General features: G+C 39.6%; 3 protein-coding genes across 3 annotated transcripts in view; 2 read left to right on the top strand and 1 right to left on the bottom strand.

Moving 5' to 3' along the window:
* The window catches only part of LOC141337947 (uncharacterized), a 35,507-nt gene extending 28,589 nt beyond the window's left edge, over positions 1 to 6,918 (bottom strand). Inside the window, exon 1 of the mRNA XM_073843520.1 lies at positions 6,627 to 6,918. Coding sequence (XP_073699621.1) covers positions 6,627 to 6,918 — 292 coding nt within the window. The remainder of the gene's footprint in view (positions 1 to 6,626) is intronic.
* An 880-nt stretch (positions 6,919 to 7,798) lies between these two features.
* On the top strand, positions 7,799 to 12,072 carry LOC141337946 (uncharacterized). Its single transcript, XM_073843519.1, has 8 exons — positions 7,799 to 7,865; positions 7,973 to 7,975; positions 8,498 to 8,821; positions 9,028 to 9,348; positions 9,428 to 9,550; positions 9,696 to 10,004; positions 11,630 to 11,939; positions 12,018 to 12,072. The coding sequence occupies exons 1-8, from the start codon at positions 7,799 to 7,801 to the stop codon at positions 12,070 to 12,072; spliced, it is 1,512 nt and encodes a 503-aa protein (XP_073699620.1).
* LOC141338295 (uncharacterized) lies at positions 11,927 to 13,285 on the top strand. The gene is made up of 3 exons (XM_073843834.1): positions 11,927 to 12,329; positions 12,658 to 12,966; positions 13,125 to 13,285. Exons 1-3 carry the CDS (start codon positions 12,098 to 12,100, stop codon positions 13,193 to 13,195), a joined length of 612 nt encoding a protein of 203 aa, XP_073699935.1. The 5' UTR covers positions 11,927 to 12,097; the 3' UTR covers positions 13,196 to 13,285.
* Positions 13,286 to 19,364: the final 6,079 nt, after the last annotated feature.

Raw genomic sequence — 19,364 nt, 5'->3', positions numbered from 1 at the left:
CTATTTAGTTATTTATTTGTTGAGTCGCTGTTAGAAAAGGAGTCTTTCTTCTGTTATTTGCTTTACTTGTGTTTTTGCTTTAAATTGTAGTTTTTATTGCAATCATTAAAATTCATAACTGAGCAGACGGCCAAGGGAAGCTTTTGTTGTTTCATATTGTTCCCTTCTTGAGCTTTTAAAAGTGCGAAGCTGTTGCTTTTGGAGTTTCGATTGAGCCATTTTGCGTGCGGGCGATACATTTGCGGCTGACTGAGCCTAGGAGGCGTCCCTAGCTGTCATCAGCAAAGCATTGTTTGATTGTGTATTTAACTGCGTCAGACCAGCTGACGCTGAAGCGTCAGCGGAAGCGTTCAGCCTCCTCGCCTGAAGACCGACGAGAGTAAAGACCGACGAGAGTAAAGACCGACGAGAGTAAAGACCTGCGACTTTAACCGAGCAACGAAACCGACAACGCACTTAAGTACTGCTTTCCTTTATCTCACTCTTCTTTCTGTCCTCCTCTATCATGTGTTTCCAATTCATTCCGGTGGTCTCTTCACATCGCTCTAACATCACAGGCACACGTCGACGCAATCTTTCTAACCTGCGCCCTATCGACACCTCTTCCACTGAACCTTTCCCTTTCACGGTTGGACTCTGGAACTGTCAGTCAGTTGTCAACAAAGCTGACTTCATTTCGGCGTTTTCTTTGCAATCTGGCCTGAGCATTCTAGGTTTGACTGAGACCTGGATTCGTCCAGAAGACTCTGCAACCCCAGCTGCTCTTTCTAATAACTTTTCCTTCTCTCACACCCCTCGTCACACTGGAAGGGGTGGGGGTACGGGACTGCTCATTTCTAACAACTGGAAATACTCAACCCATTCTCCTCTATGCAATTATAGTTCATTCGAATCTCATACAATCACTGTAACATCTCCTATCAAACTCCATGTTGTGGTAATTTACCGCCCTCCTAGTCAACTTGGCTTCTTCTTAGAAGAGCTGGATGGGCTGCTGTCCTCTTTTCCAGAGGATGGCAGCCCACTTAGTCTTTGGGGACTTCAACATTCACCTGGACAAACCCTATGCTGCTGACTTCCATTCCCTTCTAGCTTCATTTGATCTAAAACACATTTTCACTACATACACTCATAAGTCTGGCAACCAACTTGATCTCATTTACATGCGAAATTGTATTTCAGACAACATCGCGGTCAAACCCCTACACATCTTCGACCACTTCTTCATTACATTTGATCTACATCTTGCTACTTGTGCACCCCCAACCCCTCTACCTGTTACTTTTAGACGAAACCTACGCTCTCTCTCACCCTCCCACCTTTCTTCTTTAGTATCCTCCTCCCTTCCCTCTCCAACCCACTTCTCATCCCTGGACACTAATGCAGCAACTGACACCTTATGCTCCACTCTTACCTCTTGTTTAGATGATATATGCCCTCTCTCCTCCAGGCCAGCACGAGCTGCTCCGACAACCCCTTGGTTATCCGATGTTCTTCGTGAGCATCGGTCCAAACTTAGGGCAGCCGAGAGAAAATGGCACAAATGTAAGGATCCATCTGACCTCAGTATGTATCAGTCTCTGCTTTCATCCTTCTCTACCCAAGTACATACAGCCAAATCTTCATACTTCCACAACAGGATCAACAATTCTCCGGACGCACGCAACCTTTTCAAAACATTTAATACACTGCTTTGTCCCCCTCCACCACCTCCCACAACTTCTATAACAGCTGATGACTTTGCCACATTTTTACAGACAAAACTACATCTATCAGTAATAACTTCTCAGCTCCACACATACAGGAACTAAAATTGACCACACTAACGGCTGGAACTCCCCTCTTCTCCTTCTGTCCTTACTCGGAGGCAGAAGTAACCAAACTTTTCCTCTCCAGCCATCCAACGACATGTCCTTTAGACCCCATCCCCTCACACCTTCTCCAAGCAATCTCTCCTACAATCCTACCGGCGCTCACACACATCATCAACACATCTCTTCTCACAGGCACTTTCCCCACTACATTTAAGCAGGCCCGGGTAACCCTACTGCTCAAAAATCTACACTTAACTCTTCACTCATAGACAACTACAGACCTGTCTCTCTCCTTCCATTCATAGCAAAAACACTGGAGCGGGCTGTTTTCAACCCGCTATCCTTATTCCTCTCACAGAACAATCTACTGGATTCTAACCAGTCAGGGTTCAGGAGTGGCCATTCAACTGAGACTGCGCTACTGTCTGTGACTGAAGCCTTGCGGATGGCAAAAGCTGATTCCAAATCTTCAGTACTCATTTTGCTCGACCTGCAGCCTTTGACACGGTAAATCACCAGATCCTCCTGTCCACCCTCTTATCGCTGGGCATTACAGACACTTCACTTCGCTGGTTCAAATCCTACCTCTCTGGTAGGACTTTCAGGGTGGCCTGGGGAGAGCATGCTACACAACTCCTCGCCCAGGCCCTGGTCATCTCCAGGCTGGACTACTGCAATGCTCTTTTAGCTGGTCTTCCAGCATGTACAATCAGACCTCTACAAATAATTCAGAATGCAGCAGTATGGCTGGTCTTCAATGAGCCCAAAAAGGCCCATGTCACACCTCTCTTCATATCTCTGCACTGGCTACCAGTTACAGCACGCATCAAATTCAAGACACTGATGCTGGCATATAGGACAGCCACCGGCTCATCACCTGCCTCCATTCACTACTACACATCTACACTCCCTCCAGAAGTCTGAGGTCCTCTAGTGAAAGATGCCTCATTGTACCACCACAGAGGGGTATTAAATCACTGTCCAGAACATTCTTGTTCAACATCCCTGCCTGGTGGAATGATCTTCCCACCCCTATCCGGAATGCAGACTCCTTAACAGCTTTCAAGCGACTGCGGAAAACCCATCTTTTTCAACACTATGTGACTCAATAAAAAAAAAAAAAAAAAATCTCCTCTCTTCTTGATCCTCCCTTTCTAGCCAGTTCTCCTTTCTTTCTTGATCTTCTCCTCCTAGCCTGCACTCTTCTAACAACGCCTGATATATGGTATTTTTGAGCACTTCCTATGTTGATCTGCCTCCTTAGGATGAATCACTTGTTGTATTCCCAATTGTAAGTCGCTTTGGATAAAAGCGTCGGCTAAATGAATAAATGTAAATGTAAATCTCACTACTGTGTGATCAGAACAAAGCAAACCTGGTGATTATTAATGATTAGAAAATGTCTTTAAAGTGTTGTAGTGTGCACAAAATAGAAACAGAAATTTTGTCAATGTCAAAATAAACAAAATTTGTTTTACTGCAAGAGAAGAACAATCACCTTTCTATCCTCTCAAACTCGTCTGGATCTGCCGTCGTAAACCAGCACAGCAACAGCAGCCACGCCCACCACGGCAGAGAGAGCCAATCGGATCACAGCTTCGGTAAACCCATAATAGTGAACGTAGTCTAAAAATTGAGAGGAAAATGTAAATACATTTTTTCGAAGATTTATTTAGTACTAAACTTTTTATAAACGTTTTAATAAGGTGAACGTAGGGCTGCTAGTTCAATTCTGAGCGTTTTATCCCGCTCCCACACAGAGTTTGGCTGTTTGCGGCAAGGAAGGCGGGAAAATGTGAGTTCAGAGTATGTACAGAACACAAGACACGCTTAAAATCAGGACGGTTAATTAGGTTATAAGTACTGGTATCGCTATAAATCTGTATAATTTATTTCCATAACATCTACAGTAGCGTTTTTGGTCCCATTTTGAACGCAGAACAGTGCAGAACGGGATTAAATCGTTCATAAGAGGATTGGCAATCGCATTTAAAGCCATAGTTCACCCCTAAATTATTATTTTTTTATCATATGACTTCTCTCACCAACTGAATGTATCTGACAGAGTTGAGTGATGTCCAGATGTCTGGTCTGGTTACTGATGGGATTGTTGAGCACACAGCTGTAGGTGTTGTTATCCTGATATTCCACATCCAAGAGTATAGAGAAGCTGCTAATAAGATCAGACACACTGATGCTGGACAATAAATGGTTTCCTTTGTTCCAGGAGAGAGTCACATGACTCACTTTCTCCACTGAACACAACAGCACACATCTGGAGACTGATAATGAAGGATTTTGTGGACAATATCTGGTGATCACCAGAACTGGGAGACGAGCTGAAGAACACAAGAGAATAAAGGGAAGCAAAAATAAAATCATAACAGTAAGTAAGAGCTTCTTTATTTGCCAGTGTTTTATCACAACAGTTTCTAAAACCCGTAAATTTTGGGGAAAAAAAAAAAATGTTTTAAATGCAAATAAAGTTGCACTTTTGGGAGATAAAGTCACATGTGCTTATAGAAGGTGCCAAACTGAAAAATGTCTTTTTAGTTTTCTTGGAGAAACAGGATACTGTCACACGCCCGGACTTTCATGTTGGTTTCTCCCATTCTCCCCCGCAGTTCAGAGTGTGTTTGGTTTTTCCCTCATTGTCTCCACCTGTATGTGTAATCAGTCTGTCTATTTATTGTGTGTGTTTTCCCCTCAATGCTGTCGGTCTTTGATGTTATCTCCTGATGTTCCTGTGTCTCCTGTATTCCATTGGATTTATTAAATGTACGTCTTTTTACTACGTCATTGTTCGTGTGTTCCTGCCTAGATTGTGACAGAAAGACCGACCTAAACATTTTTTTTTTGCGTCATACCCCGTTTTTATTTCACGTTTGCGTTTCCCAGTCTTTTTCTTTCCGTTGTGTTTCCCACCAGCTACCCGGACGACGCACTCTGTGCATTCTATGACGCAAGCCTCAACGCGTCATGTAGAGCGCCATCGTCCGAGGACGGCCCTCGAGCGGACTTCGCCGCGTTTGTGGAGTGGACACTGGCGAGAAACAAACCCTCGTTTCCCGCCTGTTCCAAGGAGAATCTCGCCAGTGCCACTCCAGTCCCAGAACCCAGCCAGCCACCCCGACGTGCGGATTACGAGCCCCAACCCATCATAGACGGAAAGCCCGAGCCCGGAGTGACAGCTGTATGGAGTGCCGATGGGTTCATAACATCCGCCCTGGTGGCTGGAGGATCCCTCACCATCGCCTCCAGCCTCCGAGTCCTGGACTCCGCCTCGGCCCTCCGACCCTGCGGCTCCACCCCGGCTTTCTGCTCCCTCGTCTCCGCCGTCGCCCGTCGATCCACCAGCTCCACCAGGCTCCATCGTCCCTCCGGCTCCGCCCTGGTCAGTCGTCGCCCCACCTTCGCCTCTGGACTCTACTCCTCCGGCTGTGCCTCGTTGCTCCGTCCTGCCGGCTCTGTGGACCTCCTCCCTCCCGCGGGCACAGCCTCGGCCCTCTGTCGCTCCGCCGCGGATCTCCGGATCTCCATCTCCGCCTTGGTCGCCAGAGCCTTGGGTTCCACCTTGGCCCTCCGGATCCGTGGCGTCGCCCAACATCGGCTTTCCGTCTCGGCCTCGGGCTCCTCCACCACCTGCTCCGCCTCCATCGGTCGGCCCCATGGAGTCGTCAGCCTCTCCTCCACCATGGCTCCTCCCTCCATCGGCTCCACCGTGGGAATACGTCATGGCTGTGTTCTGGGTCCCACCTGGCTCCTCCTGCTCCAGCCCCCTCCTGTCACCTCCTTGGCTCCTCCCTCCATCATCACCTCCATGGACTGTTCCGTCACCTTTCTGGACTCCATCTCTTACCCTCCTCCCGGGAGTCCGTCCTCCGCCGAAACCCCCTCCTAAGACTGTTTGCTGTTTCCCGTTTGTCGGCGCGAGGACACGCCTTCCGGGAGGGGGAGGTAATGTCACACCCCCGGACATTCATGTTGGTTTCTCCCATTCTCCCCCGCAGTTCAGAGTGTGTTTGGTTTCTCCCTCATTGTCTCCACCTGTATGTGTAATCAGTCTGTCTATTTAGTGTGTGTGTTTTCCCCTCAATGCTGTCGGTCTTTGATGTTATCTCCTGATATTCCTGTGTCTCCTGTATTCCGTTGGATTTATTAAATGTACGTCTTTTTACTACGTCGTTGTTCGTGTGTTCCTGCCTAGATTGTGACAGATACAGTATTGAGTACATAATTTAATCACTATTTGCCTAAAGAGAGAAGTGATGACTTTGGCGTCCTCAACTTCCTTATCGAAAGCATTTTATTGCTCTTACATAGTGGTTTAAATTTATCAAAAGCTTTTTAGGTGAATTGTTCATTCTGGGCTGAGAATTAAAGACAGCGAAAAACCTGACCAACATTAAAAAGCAATCAACCACAAATGGTTTTGTTTTTAAATTACATTTAGGAATGTAGATTATACCACAGTTATAAACCAAATGGAAACTTTACCATAGATTGCATGTTAAGGACAAGGAAATGTTTAAAGTGACACAACATATTTTAAAATAAAATATTACATCTTATTTAAGAATTGTTAATCTTGTATGTATGTACTTTATGTATTTATTTCATTCAAAGCAGATTTGAAGAAAATCATGTATTAATTCCTAATGCTTTGATTCCTAGGTTTAAGCGGTGGCCCAACTTACCCCCCATATTACCTCATATCCTAAATTACTAGTATGTTAATATCATTGGTAATTTTATAATACTACATTTAAAATATGAAAATAGGCAGAAATATGCATATAACTCTCTGCTTACCATAGATTTTAGCAATGAAATGCTTGCTTGAGACCTTATTTTCATTGACGATTTCTACTTTATAAAGTCCATTGTGTTCTGTGCTGATGTTTGTCATGGTCAGAGATCCAGTCTGGTAGTCCAGCTTGAGTCTGTCTCTGAATCTCTCATCAACACCATCATGAAATGTCTTATTGTGGACACTGTTGATTTTAGCAATGTGAGTGTCTTGAGGTCCAAATGTCCCCAGTATCACATTATCTCTCTGTAGTTCAGTAACATCTGTGTGTAGGGTGACAGAATCTCCCTCCATCACTGATATAGTCTGTGTTTCATCGATCTCAACACCAAACACACCTGAAGAACAAACATTGGAACAGTTTCACAGTCACAACTGATGCTGTTTTACTTAAACTGTAACTAAAACACATTTAGAACTTACCAGTTGGAGATAATAAACACAGACAGGAAACACAATTGTGTAAAACATTTTAAGAGGTCATAGACTGCTCGCATTACCCTCCACAAGTCTAAAATTGCAATGACTTATTTAAAGTGAATTATGAACCTAATTCTAGACGACAGAGGTACAGTTCCTTGTTTAGCAGTGAAGAGCAAGTGTCGTGTAGAGCAACTGTACAGTCAGTATTTGTGTCTGGTTATGTGATGTGAATAAAACAATAGTCCTTATTGTGATAAAATATATCTTTTCAGATGGTTTATAACTCTTTTTTTTTTTCAAATGTATAAATACTGGATTTAAAATGTCTACTTTTAAAACTTTTAACCCAACAAAGTCCCATATAACAGCATATTGGTCAAAGTACAGTCAAGCTCAGACTGGTACTATAAGAATATGTTTGTTATAGACTAAATCAAGTCATGGGTGAAAGTTATACTTAAGTCATATTTGGTTCGTTAATTTTATTAATAGAGATTAACTGACCACAAAATGATAGGCTATATTTATGTTTATATATACTGTAGGCTATATAAACATACTGTCGTTGATTACGTTTTTTTTTTGTGAGTTGAAAATGAGCAAACATCGTAATTTTATTATGATTTTAAACAGTCAAAGAGCATTTGTGTGCATCTTAAATGATGTTCACGAGTCAGCATTTGTTGTTTTATGATGTCATAATAACCATCTTGTCTTGCTCAACAATTCATTTCTATATAAGGTGCCACCAATGACAGCACTGGTTTTGACCGTCACTCGTTTTGGGTTCGCGGTTGAGACACAACGAAGACGCGACGGTACCGCTAGGCGCTACTGATCGATCGAGTCATGATATGAGCTAGAATTCCACAGTGCATCAATATGAAGAAACTGTTATTGCTCTTTTCCTTGGCATTTTTTGCAGATGGTAAGTCGTCTACTTTCGGTTTCACTTAAAGTGTATGAATGGCAGAAAAAGAAAATAAGGGTCTCAGTCACGAGCACTAGCGTAGAATACTAGCGTGAGGGTATAGGGAATGTTGTTTCGCAAAATTTCACATTTACAACAGACACATTGACAAAATAAGTGTTCGTCTGTGTTAAAATCTGGGGGGGCGGGTTCTCACTACCGTGGCCCACTGCCCGTAAAGTTGCATTACGTAATTTCGCAATCAGGCCTGTAGCCAAATCAACCAGTAAAAACAACTCAGAAATCAGATTACAATCAAGGTATGATAATTCGTTCTGAAAACCATAAAAACATAAAACCTGAGATGCAGGTTTGATATAAACCTTCAAAGGTACACAAATAGGCAATAGGCTAAATAGGTTCTGTTTTGTCATGTTTTCAGTGCAAATATAGAAGATTTCTTAAAAAATATCTTAATTTCTGTTTTGAAGATGAACGAAGGTCTTACTGTTTCAGTTACTGTTTCTGTTTGTTCTTCAGGAGTGTTTGGCGAGACGAAAAAGGTGTCAGTGAAGGAGGGGGATTCTCTCACTCTACACACTGATGTCACTGAAATGCACCGGATATTTTTGTTGATGTGGATGTATGGATCTCAAAACACTATTGTTGCTAAAATCGATGGGAAAACTCAGACAGTGTCGTTATACGATGTTGATGATGGGAGGTTTGGAGACAGACTGCAGCTGGACAATAAGACTGGATCTCTTATCATAAGCGACATCAGAACCAAACACTCTGGAGATTATCATCTAAAGATCATCAGCAACGAGACCTTCATCAAGACATTCAGTGTTACCGTCCATGGTGAGTAGCTCAGATGCATCTAATCTGATAACTGTATATCCAAATAATTATAGATGATTATATAGACCTAAATAAAGTTCTCTGATTAAATTTACACAATCTTCAACTGGCAAACTGTTAAAAATGTATACTTTTATTGAGATTATATTCTTTTTCTATCCCAAAATGCACTGTAAATTCGATAATGGTTCGTGTTTGTTTTCCAGATGTGATTTTTGCGGGGTTAGAAAACAAGAAGGAAGGAGATTCTGTTACTCTACAGACTGGTGTTACCGATTCACAGAAACATGATCTAATACAGTGGACATTTGGACATACGAATCCAGACAGCCTTATAGCTGAAATGAACATGAAGATTCATGAGGTCACATTCAGTTCAGATGAAATATACAGAGAGAGGCTACATCTCGAAAATCAGACGGGATCTCTTACCATCAGAGACATCAGAACCGCAGACGCTGGAGTTTATCAACTACAGATCTCCAATAGTAAAGAAACGCTATACAAGAGATTCAGCATTTTTGTTGGTATGTAGTTAGTGTCAAATTGCATCAAATAGTGTAATGTAGATGTTCCCTCTTACTGAAATTGCATGTGTCTTTTCAGTGGTTCCAGATCCAGGCCTGTCTGCTGGTTATATTGTGCTGATTTGTCTTTGTGTCCTGCTGTTAGTGGCTGCAGCTCTGGGAGGGACGTGCTACATGTTAAAATACTCTAAAAAACAGAAAGGTGAGTGTTATCTACAGAAAAGATAGGAGTGGAATTGTTTAAAAGAGTAATTAGGTTTACATGACCGTGTTTTTTTTTTTTTCATGTAGTTGACCATTTTTAAAAAATATTTTATATCTTCTCCATTTGCTTGATGTTGAGACAGATAAGAAGACATTGTCAGTGACGGAGGGAAATTCTGTCACGCTAAAAACTGGTGCAGCCGAAATCCAAAGAGACAGTGAAGTGCTCTGGATGTTTGGACCTCAAGAAATGGTCATTGCTCAAATCCACAGAAATGCTAGCAACATCTCATACACCGATGATGAGAGATTCAGAGACAGACTGCAGCTGGACCATCAGACTGGAGAACTGACCATTAGTGACATCAGGATCCCAGTCTCTGGAGATTATCAGTTAAAGATCATCAGCAGCAAAGCGACAAAAATGAAGAGATTCAAAGTTATTGTACGAGGTACTCAACTCAAACACTTCAAATATCCTACTGTATTGTCTGTCAATGTGTTACTTTATTTGTGACCCTGGAGCACAAGACCAGTCATAATTTTTTTTTTTTTTTTTTAAATTAAGATTTATACATCATCTGAAAACCTGAATAAATAAGCTTGATGTATGGTTTGGTAGAATATGACAGTACAGTGGTACGCGAAAGTTTGGGAATCCCTTGTAGAATCTGTGAAAATGTGAATAATTTTAACAAAATAAAAGAGATCATACAAAATGCATGTTATTTTTTATTTAGTACTGTCCTGAGTAAGATATTTTACATCAAAGATGTTTACATATAGTCCACAATACAAAATAATAGCTGAAATTATTAAAATAACCCCCTGCAAAAGTTTGAGAAACCTTAGTTTTTATTACTGTGTGTGGTTACCTGGATGATCTACGATTGCTTTTCCGTTTAGTGATGGTTGTTCACGAGTCTCTTATTTGTTCTGAACAGTTAAACTGAGCACTGTTCTTCAGAAAAATCCTCCAGGTCCTGCAGATTCTTCATTTTCCAGCATCTTTTGCATATTTGAATCCTTTCCAGCAGTGACTGTATGATTTTGAGATCCATCTTTTCACACTGAGGACAACTGAGGGACTCATACACAACTATTAAAAAAGGTTCAAACACTCACTGATGCTCCAGAAGGAAACACGATGCATTAAGAGCCGGGGGGTGAAAACTTTTGAACAGAATGAAGATGTCCAAATTTTTCTTCTTTTGCTGAAATATCATTTTTTTTCATTTAGTACTGCCTTTCGTTAGCAACAGAAGATACTTGCATGTTTCCCGGAAGACAAATTAAGTACAATTTACCTTGATCTTCAAATTCAAAAAGTTTTCACCCCCCGTATCTTAATGCATCGTGTTTCCTTCTTGAGCATCAGTGAGTGTTTGAACCTTTTTTAATAGTTGTGTTTGAGTCCCTCAGTTGTCCTGAGTGTGAAAATATGGATCTCAAAATCATACAGTCACTGCTGGAAAGGGTTCAAATATGCAAAAGATGATATAAATTAAAATAAAATAAAAATAAAAACTAAGGTTTCTCAAACTTTTGCAGGGGGTTATTTTAACAATTTCAGCTATTTTTTGTCTTGTGGACTATATGTAAACATCTTTGATGTAAAATATCTTACTCAGGACAGTACTAAATAAAAAACAACATGCATTTTGTATGATCTCTCTTATTTTGTTAAAATTATTCACTTTTCACAGATTCTACAAGGGATTCCCAAACTTTCGCATACCACTGTATTTAGTCGAGATACAACTATTTGAGAATCTGAGGGTGCAAAAGAGCATTTAAAGTCCAAATGAAGTTCTTAGCAATGCATTTTACTAATCAGACATTATGTTTTGAGATATTTAGGGTAGGAAATTTACCACATTTTTTCATGGAGCATGATCTTTACGTAATATCCTAATGATGTTTGGCATGAAATCGATATTTTTTGGCTACAAAATATACCTGTGCTACTTAAGACTGTGTTTGTGGTCCTAGGTCACATTTGTTTTTGAACTTTGTTGGGGGTTTTGAGTTGTTTTTGAGTTGGTTTTATGTGTTTCCGTTTCTTTATGAAATGAAGTGGACACGCTGAAATTCACAGAAGGAGAATCCGCCCGTCTGCAGACAGGTCTTACTGAAATACAGAAAGATGATGTGATACTGTGGAAGTTTGAGCCTAAAAAAGCCATTATAGCCAAAACCGATGGACAGACCAATGAGAGCAGTGTCTACAGTGTTGATGATGATGGATTCAGAGACCGACTGGAGCTGGACAAACAAACTGGAGATCTCACCATCACAAACACCAAAAGCACAGACTCTGGAGTTTACGAACTGCAGATCAAGAGCAGCAATAAAGTCTCATACAAGAAATTCAACGTTCTTGTTTGGTGTGAGTACCTCAAGATAGTTAAAATATCGATAGCCACATTCATGTTCACATTCACATGTTTCTCTCTCTGTTACAGTGAACACGCTGAAATATACAGTTGGAGATTCTGTCATTCTACAAACTGGCATTAGTGCACTGAACACAGTTGACCGGATAATGTGGAAGTTTAGTGATAAAGACACTATCATAGCTGAAATCAACCGAGCCACAAATCAGACCACATTATATGAAGGTCCTGATGGGAGATTCAGAGACCGACTGCAGTTAAACAAGCAAACTGGAGATCTGACCATCAGGAACATCAGCAGAGCACATTCAGATGTCTATACAATTCAAATCACCAGCGGGAAAAAGAGCCCATGCAAGAGATTCATGGTTATTGCACATGGTGAGTAACTCATAACTCGTAATCATATTTATGACTGCTTTAATGATTTTAGTGCTATTATTAATAGATAAAGATGTAAACAACTTGAGAAGTCTGAGGAAAAAAGCATATGTCAGCCAATTTTCATTGATGGATTTACGTAGTTGTTAAAATTTATAATGCAGCAAAGAGGCGATAAGAATGTACACAAGAGTCTTGCAGGTTTTTGTCAACCAGGTTTGCATAAAATGTGCAAAACACCCATACCCACTAATTATTCAGGTGGCCGTGAATTTTGTCATAATGTTCTTTTTTTTTTCTTCAATGTGGTGCTGGGATGAAATTAAAGAAAAGACTGAGTCTGCAACAGAGGGAGATTCGGTCACGCTACACAATGATATTAAAATACAAGATGATGATCTGATACTTTGGATGTTTGGACCTGAAGACAGTCTCATCGCTAGAGGTGAACTAAATAAAGCAAGTTTCTGTACATACGATGGCTCTGAAGGGAAATTCAGGAACAAATTGAACTTGGATCATCAGACCGGATCTCTGACCATCACAAACAGCACAACTGAACACACTGGAGTTTATAAACTACTGATCATCAGCAGCCGAGAAACCAAATACAAGAAATTCAAAGTTACAATCCGTGGTGAGAATAATTATTAAACTAACTAGAGTTAAAAATGTTCAATTTTGATTTATTTTCCATTTCCAAAAACTTTAGATTGTTTGATTGATTGATTTTTATTTTTTTTACATGTTATTTTCAACTTTGTAACCTTTTGTGATTCTTTGTTTTTCTCACAGGGAGTGAAACCGATTTAGACAGTGGGCTTGAGCAGGAGGAGATCCCCTTAATGCAAATATCAAACTCATAACAGTAATATTTAGTAACTAACTGTAAATTCAGACAGTATTGCACATTTTTGTATGACATGATACTCACACATTTGTATGACAAAGAGCCATTTTTTCCCACAAAGAATCATTCAGTCAAAGATTCTTTAAAGAACCATCCCTTTCTTATCTTTTTATAATCTGAAGAACCTTCTTTCACCACAAAAACAAATGTTTAGACAAAAAAAAAAGGTTATTCTGGCATCGTGAATCCACTTTATTTTAAGAGTGTATTTACACAATGACTGGGAATTTATTATTGACCGTTTTACTTTGGTGCTTGTGAAAAAAAAAAGAATTTAATTTATGAAGAATGAACTTTTATTGTATTGTATTGAACTTGTATTTTAAAACAACAGTGTTACTAGTAACAGACAATTTCACAAGTCCATCTCTGGAAACAGAGGTATTCAATCAACTTGAATAAACATTAAAGACATTAAATCAGAGTTCAGTGAAGCAACTGAGCTGCTATATTATGAAGTTGGTTAATATTGATTTGAGGTAACTAAACTCTCTAACTTGTATTAATACACGGCTCTTTGGAATGCTTGATTCTGATTGGTCAGTTGTAGTGATGGGAAGTTCGGTTCTTTTCCGCGAACCGGTTCTTTCGGACAGTTCGTTTCAAAGAACCGGTTCAAAAAACCGGTTCACCAGTTCTTTTACGCTATGACGTAATGACGTCATTAACGTAATTACTATCGTCCCGCACCCATACATAGTTACATGCAGTGATCATATGAGTAAGTTTTACAAGTCTTGATTTAATAAATTATAAGATAAATTAATTCTAATCAGAAACACGATCAGCTTACTGAACATGCACAATCCATAAAGACTTATTTAATATAAACATACGTTTCACCAGATCCCCTCATTCAAGTCCTCAGTTAACTGCTCATAGCATTAGCACAGAGACAGTGGTAAGAAAAGAACTAGTTCGGTTCAGATGGAGTCAGTCATAGCAGGAGCTTGTTTGTTTGGCAGCTGCACGAGTCACGCATGCGCACAGTATCAGCTCATCGATTCTCGAATCGGACGCGTCCGAAAGAAACCGGTTCTCGTTCAGTGTACTGATGATCCGAAAGAAAACGGTTCTCGTTCAGTGTACTGGTGATCCGACAACCGCTGCAACCGATTCTTGAGTCGAGAATGAGATTCAAGAACTCACACAGAGAGTGACTGAAACGTGCCGCTTGGTTTGCTTGTGCAGTAGTTTGATTATGTCATTTTTATCATTATACCACCGTTTAAAAGTTAAATAAAAATGTTTATAATAATTTTGGTTTGAACACATGGTTCAAATTATAGTTGTGTATAGTTTCATTAAAACATTATTTAATACAAACACAATTTTTGCGTGTCATCATTATCTTTTATTACAGTGCAGCTAATTCATAAATCACATGTTTTCTTTTAATCAAATATCTCATTTATTATGGTACCACGGCACTTCCCGGACCAAGATCATAAAAACCCTTTTAGCCAATAACCTAACAGAAACCTTAAGTAAACTTTTAACAAAACGTTTAACAAAATAGACCAACTTGACTAACGTGCTTCATTTCATCTGCTTGAAAAATGACACGCATGCGCACAGTATCAGCTCATCGATTCTCAAATCGGACGCGTCCGAAAGAAACCGGTTCTCGTTCAGTGTACTGGTGATCCGAAAGAAAGCGATTCTCGTTCAGTGTACCGGTGATCCGAAAGAAACCGGTTCTCGTTCAGTGTACCGGTGATCCGAAAGAAAGCGATTCTCGTTCAGTGTACTGGTGATCCGACAACCGCTGCAACCGATTCATGACTCGAGAACGACAACCGCTCTGGCAGCTGCTCTGCTCATGCGCATCATCAGCTCTCTTTTCACAGCCGTTCAAAAACTGTTTGAGTAACTGAATAACTCAGGGAATTGATTTATTTTGAATCAGAGGGAGTGTCGGGCACGTTAAAAAGTAAAAACCTTTAAGTAATTTGTGGATTAGTGCTTACTAGAGACGCGAACCGTTTCAAACGATTCAGTTCGATTTGGTGAACTGGTTCAACCGGTTCACTAAGAAGATCCGGTTAAATAGAACGATTCGTTCGCGAACCGGACATCACTAGTCAGTTGAGACATTTGCAGGTTCGTTCTTTTCAAATAATCACCGCTCCAAAGTAATAACGCATAGCCGGTACTACTTGTATGTTTAAAATCCCTCAGTGCCAACAAAGATTACCGTTTGGCGCCATCTTGTGACAAACACTGGACAACCACAATTAACAATGGAAAATTTCGACATTAATCTATTTAAATTGTCTTACTAACGTACATAGTTTGAATGTTAGTCACGTGGTACTATATCGTTTCGCGGAAGGATAAAAATGTTAATTTAAAACAAATATGCCAATAAAAGGTTTCAAATTCATATTCATGTCCAGTTTTTTTCCTTATGTGGCAAGTAGCCGTGTAATAAGCGGGATAATGTACAGGCAGCCGGTAGTTATCGCAGTAATAAGCCCCTTCAGTGTGACACAAGACCCTCCGCTTCGCGTCGGGTCCTGATCACACTGTCGGGGCTTATTTCTGCGATAACTACCGGCTGCCTGTACATTATCCCTTACTTATCTATCAGTCTATTTCTCTGGACATTGGTACCAAACATTACTGTTGATTCACTTGTATTGCGGTAGAACGCTACATTTTATTTTATACATTTTATTTTACTTTAAATCAGGGACAGAAGGGAAGGATGGATTAAAGGAATTAAGGAAGTGGGAGGAAACAAACAAAGTACAATATAAACTCAAGGGACTAAATTAAAACATTTATTTTTCTGATCATATTTGTGTTCAGTTTTCGTTTCTTCTCAACTTATCATTTTCTCACGTAGCGTTTCTTTTTTTTTCTCTCTAGTGGTCAACAACTTCTTAGAACTGTTTAACACAGTACTTTCCACAAAAAAAAAAAAACAACTGTGTAGAGATTAATGTGTGTCAGTTTTTGTGTTGAAAGACATTTTTAAGGTTTAAATGTGAAATCACTGAATACACCAATTCATTATTTTCATCTAATAGTTTTTTAATGGCCCTGTAGTGTGTCAAGTACGTATTTTCATTAATTAAGTCCCTGCTGAAAAAAACAGCATATGCTGGTTATGTATGTTTTGGTGCTGGGATGCTGGTTTTAGCTGGTTTATGCTGGTCCTTTGCTGGTTTATGCTGGTCCTTGACCAGCAACAAGACCAGCATAAACCAGCAAAGGACCAGCATAAACTAGCAAAGGACCAGCGTAAACCAGCTAAAACCAGCATCCCAGCACCCAAATATATACCTAACCAGTATATGCTGTTTTTATTTTCAGCAGGGATGTCTGCTAAATGAACAGAGACCAGAAGTAATTTAAAGTGATTTTGTTTAATGCTCCTTGCTATTTTTCAAGTTACTATTTCAGAGCAGTGGGTGGCAGTAAACTTTGCTGTCACTGTAAACTGGCTGTCAATCATCTTGCCACAGTTAACATCCTCCACATTTCTTTTCGTTTAACTTCCCTCGTATTGGAGAGAAAACATCGCAGCACATTGATCTGCCAGTCATGGGTCTTTCATGCCAAAAACTCTGCTCATATTTTCTGCATAATGATGCAAAAGTTAACGAAGCGGATGTTTATGGAAGTTCACATTGCTGTAGCAGTAGTTACAGGTTAAATAATTACAAAATAAATTAATATTTTACCATGTTAAATGTTGATTATTAGCAGTGTTGGGCTTGTTATACTCAAAACATGTAATTCATTAGGCTACTTTTTATTCACACCCCTAAATTCAAATTTTATTTGTCACATACACAGAATGATATGAAGTGAAATGGTTGTACGACTGCAGATAACCTATAAAATATAAAATTTAGAGAAGGAATTTCCAGTATAGAAAAGAATTTTACAAATTATAAATATGGATTAATTTACATTATGCACAAATAATAAAATAAAAATAAAATAACAAAAACAACAATAAAATGGTAGAAAAAAGTAGCAATATAATATATAAATATACAAAAAAAGGAATGTGCAGTTATGGGCAAGACAATGTGCAGATGTAAGATATGTGCAAGATCAAAGTCATAGTTCAAGTACACAGTTCTGTAATGTGCAGAATGTGCAAAATGTGCATGTGTGAATGTGTGTAATGTGCATGTCACAGTTCAAAGTTAACAGTTCTGCGGTGTGCAAAATGTGCAGTGTGCCATATGAGCACATGGTGGGTAGTGAAATAGTTTGTGAGAAGCAGATCAGAGTGTGAAGTCTTGGTTGTGATTGAGAGTCCATATAGCCTGTAGGAAGAAGCTCCACATCAGTCTCTCAGTGTTGACCTTCAGGGAGCGGAAGCGCTTTCCTGACCGCAAAACAGAGAGACCAGGCCATTGTTGGGATGGCTGAGGTCTTTCACGATCTTCCTGGCTTTGGTCCAGTTGTAGATCGAGTGCAGGTCAGGGAGCTTGGTGCGGATGATGTGCTCAGCTGATCGAACCACCCTCTGTAGAGCTTGTCTGTCCTGCATGGTGCTGTTCCCAAACCATATTGTGATGTTTCCCGTCAGGAGCTCTCTATGGTGCAGGAGTAGAAGTTCCTAAGCACCTTAGAGGGCAGTCTAAAGTCTCTCAATCGTCTGCCCCAGTCCTCAGCAGTCCATTCGCCATACTTTTTGCAGAAGATAAATCTGTCCCTGATGTTTTTTTGTTTTTGTTTTTTTGGAGAGAAGTGGCTTCTTTGCTGCCCTTCCTGACACCAGGCCATCTTTCAAAAGTCTTGGAAGATGCCTGCTGCCATTCCTGAGCAAGCTCTGCACTGGTGGCACTCCGATCCCGCAGCTGAATCCTCTTTAGGAGACCATCCTGGCGCTTGACTTTCTTGGATGCCCTGAAGCCTTCTTAACAAGCATTGAACCTCTTTCCTTGAAGTTCATGATGATCCTATAAATTGTTGATTTAGGTGCAATCTTAGTAGCCACTATATCCTTGCCTGTGAAGCCATTTTTATGCAATGCAATGATGGCTGCAAGCGTTTCTTTGCAGGTCACCATGGTTAACAATGGAAGAACAATGATTTCAAGCATCACCCTCCTTTTATCATGTCAAGTCTGCCATTGTAACCCAATCAGCCTGACATAATGATCTCCAGCTTTGTGCTCGTCAACATTCTCACCTGAGTTAACAAGACGATTACTGAAATGATCTCCGCAGGTCCTTTAATGACAGCAATGAAATGCAGTGGAAAGTTTTTTTTTTCGGGATTAACTTAATTTTCATGGCAAAGAAGGACTATGCAATTCATCCGATCACTCTTCATAACATTCTGGAGTATATGCAAATTGCTATTATAAAAACTCAAGCAGCAACTTTTCCAATTTCCAATATTTTTGTAATTCTCAAAACTTTTGGCCACGACTGTACATTATATATGAATTTATATTTGTGGAAATTGACTACAGTCCTCAATTTGTTAGCAAATGGACCTTATACAATAAATACTGTCTTGAATTTAAAAGCCCTATATTTAATATTGACTGGGATTTGTCACTATCACTATTAAAGGATTAGTTCACTTCCAGATTTTTTTTTCAGTCGCAAAGAAATTAAGGTTTTTGAAGAAAACATTGCAGAATATTTCTCCATATAGTGGATTTCATACACCCTTCAGATACTGTTACGTAAACATTATATTAAAAATACTGCAAGTGTTTTCGATATTTAATTTACAATATACATTTTACATTTAATGTAGCAATATTTAATGTACATACCTATTTTAACACATCAGATTTTTATGGTTATAACTAGGTCGAACATTGCAATTTCATGTTATTAATTTCATATCAATCACATTTAATTTTTTTTAATTCAGTGTTTGATATCTCATGTATTGTAAACTGTTTATGGAATTTTGAAAGTGGCTGGACTTTGAGTGTTTAAATGTTTATCTCTGAGCTGTTGATGCTCCCTTTTCAATAATAATTTTTTACCAAAATCCAATGGTTGTTTTGGTTTATTTTTCTTTTGCAGTATTATAAGTGAATTTTAATATTTTATATTTAATAATATTTAATATTTTTGATCAAACTGGATTGAATAAACACACAAATAATCTTTAAAATGATTCAAAAGCATCCA

Source organism: Garra rufa, chromosome 7 (genome assembly GCF_049309525.1).
Source record: "Garra rufa chromosome 7, GarRuf1.0, whole genome shotgun sequence".
Lineage (NCBI taxonomy): Eukaryota > Metazoa > Chordata > Actinopteri > Cypriniformes > Cyprinidae > Garra > Garra rufa.
Note: the sequence above shows the minus strand (reverse complement) of the source record. Positions and strands in the feature narration are given on the sequence as shown.

Coding starts and splice junctions, on each gene's coding strand:
- LOC141337946 (XM_073843519.1), top strand. CDS start 7,799: ATGACAGCACTGGTTTTGACCGTCACTCGTTTTGGGTTCGCGGTTGAG. Junction 8,822..9,027: donor ATTCAGTGTTACCGTCCATG/GTGAGTAGCTCA, acceptor TTTGTTTTCCAG/ATGTGATTTTTGCGGGGTTA. Junction 10,005..11,629: donor ATTCAAAGTTATTGTACGAG/GTACTCAACTCA, acceptor TATGAAATGAAG/TGGACACGCTGAAATTCACA.
- LOC141338295 (XM_073843834.1), top strand. CDS start 12,098: ATGTGGAAGTTTAGTGATAAAGACACTATCATAGCTGAAATCAACCGA. Junction 12,330..12,657: donor ATTCATGGTTATTGCACATG/GTGAGTAACTCA, acceptor ATGAAATTAAAG/AAAAGACTGAGTCTGCAACA. Junction 12,967..13,124: donor ATTCAAAGTTACAATCCGTG/GTGAGAATAATT, acceptor TTTTTCTCACAG/GGAGTGAAACCGATTTAGAC.